Raw genomic sequence first — 15360 nt, forward strand, 5'->3', positions numbered from 1 at the left:
GAAAGAAAAAAGAATGAAGCAAATCAGAGAGGCCAGGGGCTAAACAATGACTTTTGAGACGCTTGGCACTATTTTATTTTCTACATAGCTAAGAATTCAGGAACTATATGACACTGGCAGGAATGGCTTTTAGGTTACAAGAGGAAAAATGCATGGATGGCTCTTGCTTTTTTGGTAGCAAAATATATTGTCTATTGTTTAATCTATGTTTGTTTATATAGAGTGTATTAAAAAAAAAAAAAAAACCAGCCCAATGGCAGACAGCAACTGGATTTGAAAAGGCAGAACATCATTGGTCTTCTGGATGGACCAAGCAGCTGCTCAGGTCCAGCTCAGCTTTATTGAAGCTCATATATAGAGCCCTGTTCAGTTGCTATTCAAGTACAAAGCGTCTGTGTGGCCCTGCCTTCAGCCTTCATAAGTACAGCCTGCGCCACCACATTTGCTATGAGTATGTGCGAAGGCAGAAGGAACAAGTACAACAAGGGGGCCGGGCTAAAGGTGTGATTCCATGGCCCTTTGTTAACGAGCTGAATAGAGTTGTTGCCTTACCCCCATCCATCTCCATCCATTAATAAAGAGTGATGCAAGGAAAGAAATTCTCCGATAAACATGTAGACATGTAAAGCTGTTAAAACATTCTGCAAAGAGGTTTTGGGGATTATACATTGCACATTGTACATATAGATAACCCCGATTGACTCAAAAGTTAGTAGTTCTTCCTGTATTATATTGAGAGGATTAGCAGCAGCTTCTCTACAAGGAGATCATCCTATTCTGTTTACATGACTAGAATGAAGGCTGCTAGATGCTGGAAAAGCTTCTCTAGATGTTCAATCCAGAACTGAATCCATAGAACTGAAAATGTTAATGTATCAAAATAGACCAGCAGGAGAGGGCAGTTAAAGAGATTCCTTCAAAACATGGTTTCTTTTCATCTCTCAAGTCAATAAATATGTGCCAGGGATTCTTTTTCCATCATTGTATTTATTCTTTTGGAAAGATTATAATGTAATTATGTTGCATTCTAGTCTAGAAATACTTGTGGCTGCAGTCATTTGTATGTGTTATGTGCTAACCCACCTTTGTTTTGTCATGTTGCAATATGTACACTTGTGCTTCAATAAAATATTATTTTAAAGGTCTGAATGTAAGAAGCGGATTTGGAAAATAAGCCACGTTCCCATACAATGTAATTAAATCTGTGGACAGTATGTGCATGTGGTTAGTACATTCATGTTTATGACTACAGGGTGATGTAGGTGAGAGCTAGCTGCTGGAGAAATCAAAGTACTGAAAGCTGCTTGTTTGGCCATTTCTGTTTTCATAGTAAGAAAAAATATTACCTCCCTCTCCTACATTTCATTCTGGTGGTGTCATAATGGCCTGTGATCCCAAGGTCTATGCTTGTGTGTAAAAATATAGCAAGCTACCTAATTCTGGTAACTGGAGGAAGTTAATTGGTACACTGTGTAACTCGGCACTCAAAATTACAGCAATCTGCTTTTGCGTTTCTCTGAGACATTTTGTTAAATTAGCAGGATTGCTTAAGTCTGGTGAATGCCAGGAGCTTTTTGCTTTCCATAACTCAGCTATCAGGTAACCTTAGCCTTGTACAGTTCAATATGCTACTCCTTGGCTGTGGGTGTTAAAAATTCATTTGTAAAAAAATCTCAATTTCTGGCAATAGTGTAATGCTAGGGGCATGGCTGAACAGTGCAAGTGAAAGCTGTGCATGACTGAATGATCAGGAATGTTAGTTACTATCATTGCCTTAAATGTTATGTATTTTATTGCATTTCTAGCCTACCACTTCTCCAAGGAGCACAAGGTTTCACCACCTTCTCGTTTAATATCCAGAACACCCCTGTGAGGTAGGTTAGGCTGAGAGGCAGTGACTGGTGAGCTTCATGGCAGAGTGGGGATTTGAACCCTGGTCACCACCACACTGGATTGACTTTAAATTAAGTTAGTTGCATGTAAGTAAGAGCTGAAAGAGGTTCAAAAAGTGTTCCCAATAGAAATTTACAAGATACGTGTCCTTGGCTGCTTTGCCATTTTCTATCAGCTGCCTTTATCCATTGGGCAAATGGTGATTATATACCTGGGCCAAAAAGATGTGGGAAGACTGATTGGTTACATTTTTTTGTGAACAAATCTAAATAGCACCTTTATTTCTAAGTTTATGTGCTTATACAAGTTGCCTTGAAGGCCTGATTTGGGATGAAAGGCAATCTTTAAAAAAAAAAACAGCAATAGTTGAGCAGAATCAAAGGTTTTGCAGAAGGTCCTAGGTCCAATCCCTGGCATTTTCAGCTGAAAGGCAGGTATGTAGGAGACCTTGAGGAGCTGTGACCAATCTGAGCAGATAGTACAAAGCTGGGTGGAGCAGCATGACTCAGTATAAAGACAGTATAAGAACAAGTGATTCATACATTCATAACCTTGTGAACTAGCTCGAAAAAGAAAAATGCAGTGTACCCAAGCCCTTGTGCAAGGAGCCTCTTAACACAGAGCATTGGGGAGTGTTGCTATTAAATAAATACTCCTTATCCGTTATTATTTATGTAACACTTTTAATATGCAAAGTGCTTTACAATCTTTTAATTTCTCGATCTCTGTCTCATGGTTGACTTTATAATTGTCCTTAGTCAAATGTTCTCTATTGTGAATCTTCTCTCTCCCTTCCAGAGAAGCATCTTGTTGCCAGTTGTAACTTTTGCTGCAAAGGAGAAGATATTTCCTGGCTTTGTAAGCATTTATATACACCAGCTTGAAAGTATTATACATAAGAGTTCATGTGTACAGCTGAGAATCAATGCCCAGCTGACATGCAACAGGCCTTCCTATTGCTTTAGTAAAACTTTTGCAGACAACATTTAGTACAAAAGCATGCCATCTTGTCCCTCAGGCCTGTTGTTGTTGCTGCCTAGTGGCCTCTGTTCCTCTTTGAATGAGCATTTGGTCCATAATCAGTTTAATCCACTTGTATTGACAAGGATGCATTTCATTCAAAACTCTCTGAACTGGACAGAAATATTATATGAAATACTGTTATCAGAGTCCGTATATACACCAGGGAAATTACACAGAAATTTGCTGGCCCTAGCTGAGTTCTTTAGCTCTCCAGATTTAGCATGGCTATAGAATGTCATGCATGCCTTGAGCTGACTCTCCTCTCCTTGTTTTTTTTTTGTCTCCCCCCCCCATGAAAAATTCCTTAGTATGTGCAACAGAGCTGAGTAGTGAAACATACCTATGGGATACTGCCAGTGCATTTGTTCATGGCCTAACTCTGTACTATCCACTCAGCCACCCTCTCAATATTTAGACATAGTTTACGATACCTACCATTGGCTCTCTCAAAGAACTTTGTTGTAAAACTAAAATGCAGTCAGATGGGAATCCTATATGCACTTACCTGGGAGTAAGGCTCATTGAACTCAATAGGTCTTACTCCTGAAATGACATCTATAGGATTGCATTGCTAGTAATTATTATAGTTTGCACTTAGGATATGGGTCCAGGTGGTGAATTGCACGGCTATGAGAAACAGTGAATTTCCAGTCCTTTCCTATTTTAGGTCAGGGATGGAGAACCTCATGCTTAGGTGTGGGCGTGGGTGTGTGGAATACCTCTGTACCCTTGGGACTTTCACCAGCTATGGCCCCCTTGACTGCTTTTGCCTGACTTGAAATGTTCAACTGCGATAATTCCTCTTCCTTGCCTGGATGGAGCGCAGCATGTGTAGGGGACCTCTGACCTCTGTAAAGTTGGAATGTAGGTTCATCCCAGCTTTTGCTCTGCCCACTTTTGTCTATAGCCATGTTCATCCTTGTTGTATGCCCCCCTGGAAGTTGCTCATGAAGCAATACTGCCCTTGAGCTAGGATAGGCCTCACACTCCTGTTTGAAACCATGCAGCTTCTCTACATCAGTATTCTCCTCTGCAGTTTCCTACAGGGTAGCCCAAGAGTGCAGTGTAAATAATTCTGTGGAATATTTTGTAGCATAGAAGACTATGCTCTGCTATAATTTTTTTTTTACCTCTGTTAAAGAATCACCAATGCATTTAAAGAATCACCAATGTGTTTATTTATAAGGGATACCTGTTGATGTGCCTGTGTGGGTACTCCAAACTCAGTTCCTACAGAGAAACTTCCTAAGTGTAGAAGTGTGGATACCGATACTGTACACAAAGGTGGTGCGCTCCTGTGCGCCTGGATTGCACACTGGAAAATCAAATGCTACACCTTGTGCCGCTTGATGGAATATTAAAGAATCAGGCTGCTAACCTCTTGGGCCTTGTACTTTTTTTCAGTTGATCAGCATTCACTGTTTCCTTACCATGCAGAGTTAAGAGATTTACACTCTTTGCAATACAATAGGAAATTACATTTTACAGCTCCTAGTTCTGTACAGGCACACGGCAGCCTCACCTCTTTTCAAGTTTTTCTTCAGAGATATTATCCATGATGCATCAAGTATGCAAAGAAGTTCATTAGCTTGGCAGAGAGAGGACTTGCTTGACAAAAAATGATATTTGTGCCACCTTCTGTTGTCTCAGCATCTGACATTCATTGTTTCTGAAATACAACTGCCCAGAACTGTGTGCAGTGATCATTGTCTATTCCTGCTGCCCATCTTCCTCCGCTGACTGTCATCTGTCTTGTGTACCCGGAAGCACTCCTTTAAGTTTTGAGATCGAATCTTGGGGTTCATAATCTCTTCACCCATGGAGCTGGGGAACCAACCTCTCTCTTGATCATGCAAACGCTCCCCAAATATCCAACCTAGATTTTTTTGAGAAAGGAGGGTTGTGGGTGGAGAAAGCATAATAGTGGCAGCTCAGTAAAGGAGCGATGAGTTAATGCAAGCAAGGTTCAAAACTGGTACAAGAAGGGAAGTTATACAACAATCATATCAGAATATATTGAGGGAAGCTGGTTACATAATATTTTCCGTGTGAAGCAGATGTTGCAATTTACAAAGGCTTATTTATAAGAATTCTGCTTCACTGGGACCGCAATGCTTTGGCAATCCGAGTGAAAAAGAGAGTATGAAAAATAAAAAATAAAAATGCATTGGCCCTCATTCATTTCCTGACAACCCAATTAACAGGTCATATACCACCATCTGAGGAGCACTGGAACATACTGTACAATCAGTCCTTAATGCTGCAAGATATTTACTTCCTACACAGTTCCCCTGTTATGATTTTGTTGTGCATTTGTGCCTGCATTAAAACCCAAATATGGACACTTCTTACCATCGTCTGTCTTTTCCAGGATGTTAAGTACATCAGCCAGTTCCAGCGACAGCTCATCTGGCTGCTGAGCCACATAAGGATGGACACACTGTACTTGAGGGCAATCTGCAAGTGGAAAAGGGAAATTACTAGTTTGCAGGACCCTTTATGAATACTATAAGGGAGAAATGGGAGGGTGTCTGCTACTAAAATGTTTGTGTGTGTGTGTGTGTGTCCCCAACTGCTGTAGCATATAGCGACCAGGCCTTTTGCCTCTCTGGTCAAGGGCTTAGAATAGCAAAAGTCTGTAGCATAACCTTGATAATTTCTGTTGCCTGTATTACTGTAGCTATAAAGGAACCACCTTAGAGGAAAAAGGTAAGCTAGTTAGGCTGTGTCATCTCAGCAAATAATTCAACCAACGGGCCAGTGAGTGCAATGGCTGATCTTGGGGACAGTTACATCCTCAGTCAGAGGTTTTGAGAAATGCATAGAATCTCATACAAGAGGGGAAGGGATCTCAGATTAGCTTCTTGCACTTGGGTGTAACATGGAATGGTACTGATGGGGGACTGAGATGACTGGGCAGCAGACAAATATGGAACAGTGATGTTGCATAAAATTCTGTAGACAAGAAAAGGGTATGTAATCTCTTACTGAACCTTTCCGTAAAGGGATATGCAGCTGACTTCTCGGCTTCACAAAAATTTGCTTCAGGGCACACAATTTAAAAATGAAGCTTAGAATGGAATTTTGTTCTGCAATTAGGACCTGATCTGCCTTTGCATACTAGAACTGACATTGCTAGAACCTAACCAAGAGCAGTGATGTGCTCTTAGAATCCATCTGGATGACAACTTTCTATCATTCCCTCCTTTCCCCCCTTGCCCTCCTTACCCATGAGCCTGGATGTAAAGGAAACAAACTTGGTTCGCCGATTCGGAGCCAGCAAGATCATCCAGCGCTTCATTTCACTTCTGCATTGGGAATAAAACAGGAGAGAGAGCGGCAATCAATGTTTTCCATGTAATTTGGAAAGGGTCCGTGGAATCTGACTTGCCACATAGGAGTCTACAAGTGACTTGCAAAAATTTACAAACATAAAGGACAAATAAATCCACTTTCTGCATTCTGTGCCATTCCTGCATTTCTGTCTTACTGCCCCTGCCACTACTTTAATGGTAAAATCCATGTGTTCTCTCTCCCTTTCCTGTCAGCTAAGTCAGTTAAGTGTCACTCATTCACGCATACTGACTCATGTTCTCCCACTCACTGGTTAGAAAGTCATGCACAAGCTAAGACAATAAGGAGTTCAAGGCAAATCCATGAACTCTACTGAAAGAGCTCAGCCATGTTTCAGAATCCCTTGACAGAAGACTCATTCCTCTATCCCATTTTTCACCTTCGTTTTTCATGTATTATTTTCTATAAATACCTGGAACAGTCATTCCCTTTCTTAGGGTTAAAGTGGATATGATATGGGAGATCTGGGATGCTTATGTCCCTGAGAAGAACAGGGGTCCAGGAAGAAAGAAAGTTTAACCCCCTCTTTGTCTCCCTTTTTGCAGTTTAAAGAACAATAGGTTTGGGGTCTCTGGTTAGTCTCAGTGACTGCAGGGTTTCCTGAGCCAAATTCCCTTTCCAGTAATAGCTTTGTGGACAAAAGTGAAAAGGAATATGTTCTCCATGTTCTTTTGGAGTCATGAAATTTGAGCTCAAGGGGTGAAGCCATCCGTGGCAATCATACAGGGTCCCTGGACGTTTCACTGTCTATTGATCCCTGTGCCACCACTTTATTTCTCGCTGCCACTACCCAGGCCCTACCTGGTACAATACTGAGTCCAGTCAGGGTTAAATTGGAACATAAACTTCTGTTTATTTATTGCAGTTTAACAAGCGTGTGGTTTCATAAATGGTATCGGTCAATTACATTCATGGGGTGCCTATCCAGACCTATAACTTCCGCTACCTGCTCTCACTCACTAAACCACCTCTCAGATATTTACTTGTCTTCCTAGCCCCTAACTGTTCCTGACTCTACACTACACTAACTCAACCTACCCACAGACTCTATCCCAATTCACTCCCACTCCAACCAACCACCCAACTCCCAACAAACTCCTCCCTTCGCCCCTCCCAGAGCTGGTTTTATAGTCCCTCTGACTCCACCCCCTGGGTTCTGATTGGGTAACCTGTTTTAACTATTTCACCTCCAGCACTCTCATATGTTAACGTCACACCACCTTCCTTGTTCATTCTCTGAGTTAAAGAGCAGCTTTAGGGTCAAAAAAAGTGTGTGGGGGGGGAAGCATGCAGCAACTTGCGTAGGCTGGACAGCTTTTGCTGCTGCTTCTCTGCTCAAGCCAGGCACTTCCGGGTTTAAGCAGAGGGGCAGCTGAGGTTGTGGTTGTCTTTGTCGCTTACTCCAGGGAACCAGGAAGGGAGCGGGGGACAAGGTTTTTACAACAAAAGGAAGAAATATTTTCTCCTATTTCCCATGTCCTCCATCTGCAACAGTTTGTCGGTAATGCACGTTAACTGAATAAATTCTCTGCTCAAATGGGTGTTGGACTAGAAAGAACACTTCGAGTGCCAACTTTTCTTAATCTATCGTTAGCAACATGCTTAATTTGGAGCAGAAACAATGCTTCCCGCACTGCTAGGTGTGAAATTTTGCAAAGAAGAAGTGCTGGAAAGAAATACAAAGTTTTGCATCATGCAGGATTTGGGGTAACAGTATGAAGGATGAACCCATTTGAATATACCATCTGCACACTGGGAGGATGGATATTATTATTATTAATTATATTTACATACCGTCCTTCATCAAAAGATCTCAGGGCAGTTAACAAGATAGTTACTACCATCTGTTTCTAAGCTTCTGTACCTTCCACAATGTTATATTTTATGTACGTAACATTTATTGTGCTTAGCACATAGGCAGTTACAGTTTATATTCCTATAGGATTACTTGAAAACGTACTGCAGTATTTCCTGGGGTCCATGCATTTAATAATCTACAAATTGTCATTCATACAGGACAAAATGAGGACAGAGTTGAGGGAAGGCAGAATTCAAATGCAGATTTGTATGGTCAACATACCTGGGGCGATATTTTTGCCATTAGTTCAATTGGCCAGAATTCAGTCTTTGGGTGTTTCAATATATTCTCTCCCTTGGGTGTTTTCTCCACCACTGGAGTGTGTGTGGAGGCGTGAATATTTTGTTCACGGCTACAGTATGAGTTAATAGGACAAACAAGAAGCCTCCTGTGACATCAGCCTGCCTTTCCCTCTTTGTCTGCAGTAGGGAGGGCAAATTCATTCTAGTTCTGTGGGAGGGACTGGAGACTGCATTTCCTGTACACAAGCAGCCACTGAAGCAGACCATATGACAGAATCACCAATAAGTAAAGAATAAGTAAAGAATTGTGGTAGGAAACAAATTACCCTAAAGTGTTGCAGAAGACAGAGCTACGCAGGATGTTGACAAGGGGCAAGTGAACTCACAATCAACACTGTCATTTAGAAGACAGTCTCCATCAAACGTGATGCCTATTGAACAATACCTGTGCCTGCTTATAAAGATAGGTAAGTTCATCCCAAGAGCAATAATAGTTCAGAATCTATTGTAAGAAAGTGCAATGGGATCATGCGCACAATCTGCAATTTTTCCAGATATTGCCTCGTTATGCTTACTGTGATGATGCCTTTAGCATGTAGCTGACTTCGCGGTCATCTGCATTTTCCAGCAGTCTCAGGATGAAGACATTTGCCAAGCTCTGCCCTTGGTCTTCCAGCTCCTCCACCCGTAGAAGTCCTCGGGGTGCAGAGTCAAACACCTGATATTTGTCACTGAGAGAGAAAAGAAAGGTGTCAGAAACACCAGTTATAGCCTAGGCTGGGGTATAAGCAGGGCCTAAGAGATGGGGCAGAGATATAGGTGACTACATTTCTCATAGGCAAAATATTCTTTCTGAAGAATGTATGGCTTAGTGTCGAAGGAGTAAACTACACCTGAAACTGTTATCTGGGGATAACAAAATCTTGCTAAGCATGCTCGGGAAGAGATTATTTGCATCTGAAAAAGGACAGCAGAGAAAGGAGGAGTTAAATCTTCTTGAGTCATATACTTCCTTCTGAAACTTTCCCCAAGCCAGCTGTTTAACACCCTGCCAGTGTTCCATAGTCCTTTTTTTTTTTTACAAACATGAAGTGATTAGAAGGGGGAAAGTTAGGCACACACTTCCCTCACGACCGTCCTCTGATGCAAGTTTTCTCTTCTCAAGGACAGAATGCATCGTATCTTTATTCTAGAGATGAGGAACATGTGATCTCCAGATGTTGCTGGACATCAACCCTGACCAGTTTCCGTGCTGGCTGAGACCAACAGCCTTTGCAGAATCACAAGCTCTTCACCCCGCCTAACAATTTGAAGGGGGGATGGGATGCAAACGTAAAGAATTGTCTACAGTGGTACCTCGGGTTACATACGCTTCAGGTTACATACGCTTCAGGTTACAGACTCTGCTAACCCAGAAATAGTACCTCGGGTTAAGAACTTTGCTTCAGGATGAGAACAGAACTCACACTCCGGCGGCGCAGCGGTAGCAGGAGGCCTCATTAGCTAAAGTGGTGCTTCAGGTTAAGAACAGTTTCAGGTTAAGAACAGACCTCCGGAACGAATTAAGTACTTAACCTGAGGTACCACTGTATTTTAAAAACCCAGAACAACAGAATAAACATCCGCCTTTGCTTAATTATTTACTATGAGTACTGAAAATTCGTCTACAGCTGCTTGGGCAGCACACCAATAGATTAAATTAACAATCAGAAACTATCTCTGGCAGGATTCAACTGAGACTGAATAAACATAGTACAGCTCAAATTCTGTTCCTCTCTGTTTCAAACTCACCTAGAAATTTGTCTGCACAGCACTAGCAAATCATTGAAGAGGAACAAGTAGACCTCTCTGAAGAGTTTCTTTGTGCGGAGGGTACGTGATGTTTTGGGGCCATTCATTTGCTGCAGTTCTCCCTGCTTTAGCAGCCAACGGGAGTGAGAGATGATGGGCACAGACTAACGAAGGAAATAAAATAATAATTAAGAGCACTGCAACATAGCATCTTATGGCAATCTCTCTGAATTCACTGCAAAGGAAAGCTTTAAAAATAAACTATACAGAAGCTATGGATCCAGGTAGAACCTAATAAGAGCCTGCCCATCGACTCCAGTATCCTGTTCTCACAACGGCCAAACAGATGCCAGTGGGGAAACCATAAACACAAGAGCACTATCCTCTCCTGGGGTTTCCAGCAACTGTCAATGTTCTCTTAAAATTAATTTGTGTCTGTCAACTGGGGGAAAAATGTAAAATGTTGATCAGCAGTATTTAGCATCCCTTTAAGATACCAAAATATGAGAAAGTGGTTTTTGTCAAAGTCTGGAGAAGTGGCTTTATTGCAGAGGACTTCGTTCATATATAAAGAGAAGAATATGACTTCGTTCCTATTTAGCAGTATCTATCAGGCAAGGTACTGGAAGAGAAGATTCAACTAAAAAGATATGAATCAAAGTATATGAAACACTATTAGACCCAGTATGACCTGAAGGGAAAGACAGAGATGTGACCCAGAACTTACTACAAATCAACTGTGCATAGCCAAAATTAGTTTAGCAGTGAATTTCAAAAAAGCTGTCACTCCTTGGCTTAAAATCTGTTTAAAGAGGATCTGTGAATAGCCGAGATTGCCAAAATTACAAATTATATCAGGCTCAGGGAGTAATGCCAAGTAGATAGTTTTGTGGATGGTGTTTGTTCAACACAGCAGTGAGAAGTTTAACGACAGCAGCCAACTGCATGTTGTCTTTTCTTTATTGTAAAAGTTATAACTTTTTGGCATGCTCATATTCCCCCCTTTTCCTCCTATTAACCTGTGAAATACTTAATAAAAGTAACATTAAAAGTTGGCTCTCTGAAGATGTATATAATGAGAACAAAATACATGATCATTGCAGATCATCAAAGGAAATTAAATTATCCATTGGAAACTTTGAAGTCTCATTCGAAGCAAAAGGACAAAAATGACAAGTGGGATATGTTTTGGCATATCTTGCCTCAAGAGCCTCTTTAGGTTAATTTAAACAAAATTCACACCACACAGCTGGCCTGCAGCACTCGTAAGAAAATTATACAAATAAAAAACAGATAAAGGAGCTGGAGGAGAGCTCCACAGAGCTATATTAGTCAGCACTGAGTTAGAAATAATACAAGTGACTGGGAATGGCTCAGCACGCATAATCACTGCACGCATTCTGCATGATCCAGTCAGTGGAGCAGGAAACATGGGTAGCCAGGCAACTTGGTAAAGCAGCCAGGCAGGCTGAACCCTGACTTGCATTAAAAAAGGGTACCAAAGCTAGGACTGACTAAATTAGATCAGTGATTGTTTAATATAATCATTAGGGGCAACCGTTTTGCTAAATTCATCAATGATTTTGCCCTGTAACATATATCTGTTCCTCTCCTTAGGACTTAGCCTACATGTTTACCTTGATCTTAAATTCTAGCATTTTCTGGATGCTGATCATCTGTTCTGTACGGCTCATCTTCCTGACGCCTTCGTTGCATGCCTTCACCACCTAGAAGAGACCAAGCAATGAGAGTATATCAGAAACACGATTCCTTGTCTCAGGGTTGAAAATTGGAACCCCAATGAGAACAGATTGAATGAGGTGGAAGTAGAAAAGCATGTTTAACTTCATTCAGAAGTGGTTCTGTAAATAAAAGCGCAACGTTGACAAGATTTTAATAATAAACTTGTTCACGTCAAAGTAAGTGTCACTGACGAGGCATTAGCTTAACTCATGTGAAGGAAATCAAAGCATTGTTCACCCCAGTAAGATAAGGGAGGACATGCATCCACGGATGAAGGGGAATAGGTTCCAACTCTATTATTACTTAATAAGTAATTATTATTAATTACTATGAATAAAATAGTAAGCAAGAATCACCTGAGTTGAGGCTTACTAATGCTTACTTTGGTTCCTGGTTAGAAAGAGAAATGGCTGTAGCTCAGTGGATTTCATAGTTTTATACAGTCAAGACATTTCTGATTTAATTTAAACCCTAGAGAAGCTTTCAAATTCTACTATAGTCCTAATGGTGGAACCAAGCCAAAATGGAATAGAACTCAGATTTACTAGACTGATCAGTTCTATCACAAATTCAGAAGCTTTCAACAATGTAGCAGGTTGTGTTTCACATTCCTAGAGGTATTTGTGCTATCAACTGCTGATGACATCATCACATTTTGGCAGCCTCACAGCAGGGCCGGGGGAGGGGCAGGGGCCCTAATTTAGCTCACAATATAGTTTTCCCTAAACCATGTCCATCTGCCCCACCCCTGGCATAATTTGTGACATCAGATGGAAGGAAGGTAAAGGCGTTGCCTTCACTTCGAACTGCATTTCCGAGTGGCTTCCCACCCCAGCTTGCTGCACCATTGAAGACTCAGGAACAATTCTACTAGGCTCATGTATGAAACTGGGGCCTATGTAATTCAGCAGACAGATAGAGATAGAAAATGAGGGTCCACTAAAACTTGGCTCAGGAGGAATCAGGATCCACTTGATCCCAATGACACTGGACTGGAGTTATGATCTGGCCCACTTCATGGAGGGGAACATGTGTTTACCATCTTTGTGTGTTGCCTCTCTAATTGCATTTGTGAGTATACCAAGTATAGTAAACATTTGTGTGGCCCATTCCAGATTATTTCCATGGGATTGATCATATGAGTTTGGTCTAGGTGCATTGGCTGTATGAAGATCTTCTGTCTCCATGTGAACATGCAGGGACAATGGAGGTTGCGTGGCTTCTTTATGTGGGCTGATGCAATCCCCTGCATGTGGTAAGACTGGTTCAGAATCATGTTAAAAGTATACTGTACTTGGCCTAACCTCAAAATATATAACTAGACAGGCAACACACATGATAAGAAGCCTCGTAGAAATGGAGTTCAAAAGGAGCTGAAGCACTAATAAAAAGGTATATTATGGCACACGTGATTTTGGGTCAGAAAAATAAGTTTGTACTCTTGGATAAAGTCTGACCTACTAACAGTCTGCTTCAGGTGGCAGCTAATTAAATCACTGCTCTCTGTGGAATCTATCACCTTCAAGTGTCTGACTACAGCTTTTGCACTCTGAAATCTGAGGCAACTCTTCCTTGGATATTTTCTTCCAGATATGTCCTCATATACCAGATACATATGATTAAGCATTAAATTCAAAGTCATCCTATTAACGCAAGGACTAATGCCTGCACAGTGGGACTACCTCTCCCTCTCCTTTCCCTACATGTCCCACTCCCAAATCCACTCTGGAGCGTAGGGGGATTCTTCAAAACACATGGGGGGGGACAGGGGTGCCAACTTAAATAAAATACTGGGAGGCAGGTAAACCCCATCCTGCATAATCAATCACATGACACGGCGCACACACACCATTTGAATGGCAATGGCCAGCAACTTTGGGAGGGGCACAGAGGAAGAGAAGAAGTCCCATTTGCTCCGAAAAATCCTGAATATTCTGACAAGGCAGATGAGACTTACTGTTTCCAGTTCCTTGTGAGCCTCAAGGGCAGTGATTTCACGTTCAGACTTTTCCTCCACTTTCTTCAGGATATTCTGTACAAGATGAAGGAAGGTTGTTATTATACATTTCCATAAACAGGCTCTACTTGAACACATGTAGAAAAATGGAGAGAGGCGGCAAAATCTTCTTCCTTTTGACAATTACATTATGGGCATAAAAGGATACATTTCCTTTATAAAAGCTAGCCAGGAAGGGCTGGGTGATGGGCTTCGCAGGGTGGTGAATGCTTCCCTCTGTGAGGGAGACTTCCCAGACCCGCTGAAAAAGGCGGCTATCAAACCGCTTCTTAAAAAACTATCTTTAGATTTGGCCAATATGGCCAACTATCGCCCAGTCTCAAATCTTCCATTCTTGGGCAAGGTGATTGAGCGAGTGGTTGCTGAACAACTCCAGGCACGCCTGGAAGTAGCGGACCATTTGAATCCCTTCTAGTCAGGATTCAGGCTTCATCATGGGACTGAAACTGCCTTGGTCGTACTGGTCAATGATCTCCAGTGGGCTAGGGACAAAGGTAGAGCTGTTTCCTAGTTCTGCTGGATCTCTCAGCGGCTTTTGACACCATCAACCATATGGACCTTCTAGAGGGGCTGGGAGCTGGGGGCACTGTTATACAGTGGTTCCGCTCCTTCCTCCTGGGCCATGTTCAGAAAGTGGGGGGGGGATGAATGTTCAGACCCCATGCTCTCACTTGTGGGGTGCCTCAGGGTTCTGTCCTCTCCCCCATGCTTTTCAACATTTGCATGAAGCCGCTGGGAGAGATCATCAGGGGGTTTAGGCTGGGTGTTCATCAGTATGCGGATGATACCCAGCTCTACCTCTCTTTCAAATCAGAACCAGTGAAGGCGGTGAAGGTCCTGTGTGAGTGTCTGGAGGCGGTTGGAGGATGGATGGCGGCTAATAGATTGAGGGTGAATCCTGACAAGACAGAAGTACTGTTTTTGGTGGACAGGAGGTAGCAGGTGTGGAGGACTCCCTGGTCCTGAATGGGGTAACTGTGCCCCTGAAGGACCAGGTGCGCAGCCTGGGAGTCATTCTGGACTCACAGCTGTCCACGGAGGTGCAGGTCAATTCTGTGTCCAGGGCAGCTGTTTATCAGCTCCATCTGGTATGCAGGCTGATACCCTACCTGCCCACAGACTGTCTCGCCAGAGTGGTGCATGCTCTAGTTATCTCTCGCTTGGACGACTGCAATGTGCTCTATGTGGGGCTACCTTTGAATGTGACCCGGAAACTACAACTAATCCAGAATGCGGCAGCTAGACTGGTGACTGGGAGTGGCCACTGAGACCACATAACACCATTCTTGAAAGAACTACACTGGCTCCCAGTACGTTTCCAAGCACAATTCAAAGTGTTGGTGCTGACATTTAAAGCCCTAAACAGCCTTGGTCCAGTATACCTGAAGGAGTGTCTCCACCCCCATCGTTCTGCCTGGACTCTGAGGTCCAGTGCTGAG

At 42.3% G+C, this 15360-nt stretch overlaps 1 protein-coding gene across 5 annotated transcripts in view; it reads right to left on the bottom strand.

Moving 5' to 3' along the window:
- Nucleotides 1–2556: 2556 nt before the first annotated feature.
- The window catches only part of NGEF (neuronal guanine nucleotide exchange factor), a 64323-nt gene continuing 51519 nt past the window's right edge, over nt 2557–15360 (bottom strand). For all 5 annotated transcript variants that reach the window (XM_083616333.1, XM_083616334.1, XM_083616331.1 and 2 more), the window contains 7 exons: nt 13862–13936; nt 11799–11888; nt 10162–10325; nt 8946–9101; nt 6145–6224; nt 5269–5373; nt 2557–4792 (listed from right to left, as the gene is read on the bottom strand). In XM_083616333.1, coding sequence (XP_083472459.1) covers nt 4620–4792; nt 5269–5373; nt 6145–6224; nt 8946–9101; nt 10162–10325; nt 11799–11888; nt 13862–13936 — 843 coding nt within the window. In that variant the 3' untranslated portion in view covers nt 2557–4619. The remainder of the gene's footprint in view (nt 4793–5268; nt 5374–6144; nt 6225–8945; nt 9102–10161; nt 10326–11798; nt 11889–13861; nt 13937–15360) is intronic.

This window comes from Podarcis filfolensis (assembly GCF_964270895.1).
Source record: "Podarcis filfolensis genome assembly, chromosome: 5".
Taxonomy (NCBI): Eukaryota; Metazoa; Chordata; class Lepidosauria; order Squamata; family Lacertidae; genus Podarcis; species Podarcis filfolensis.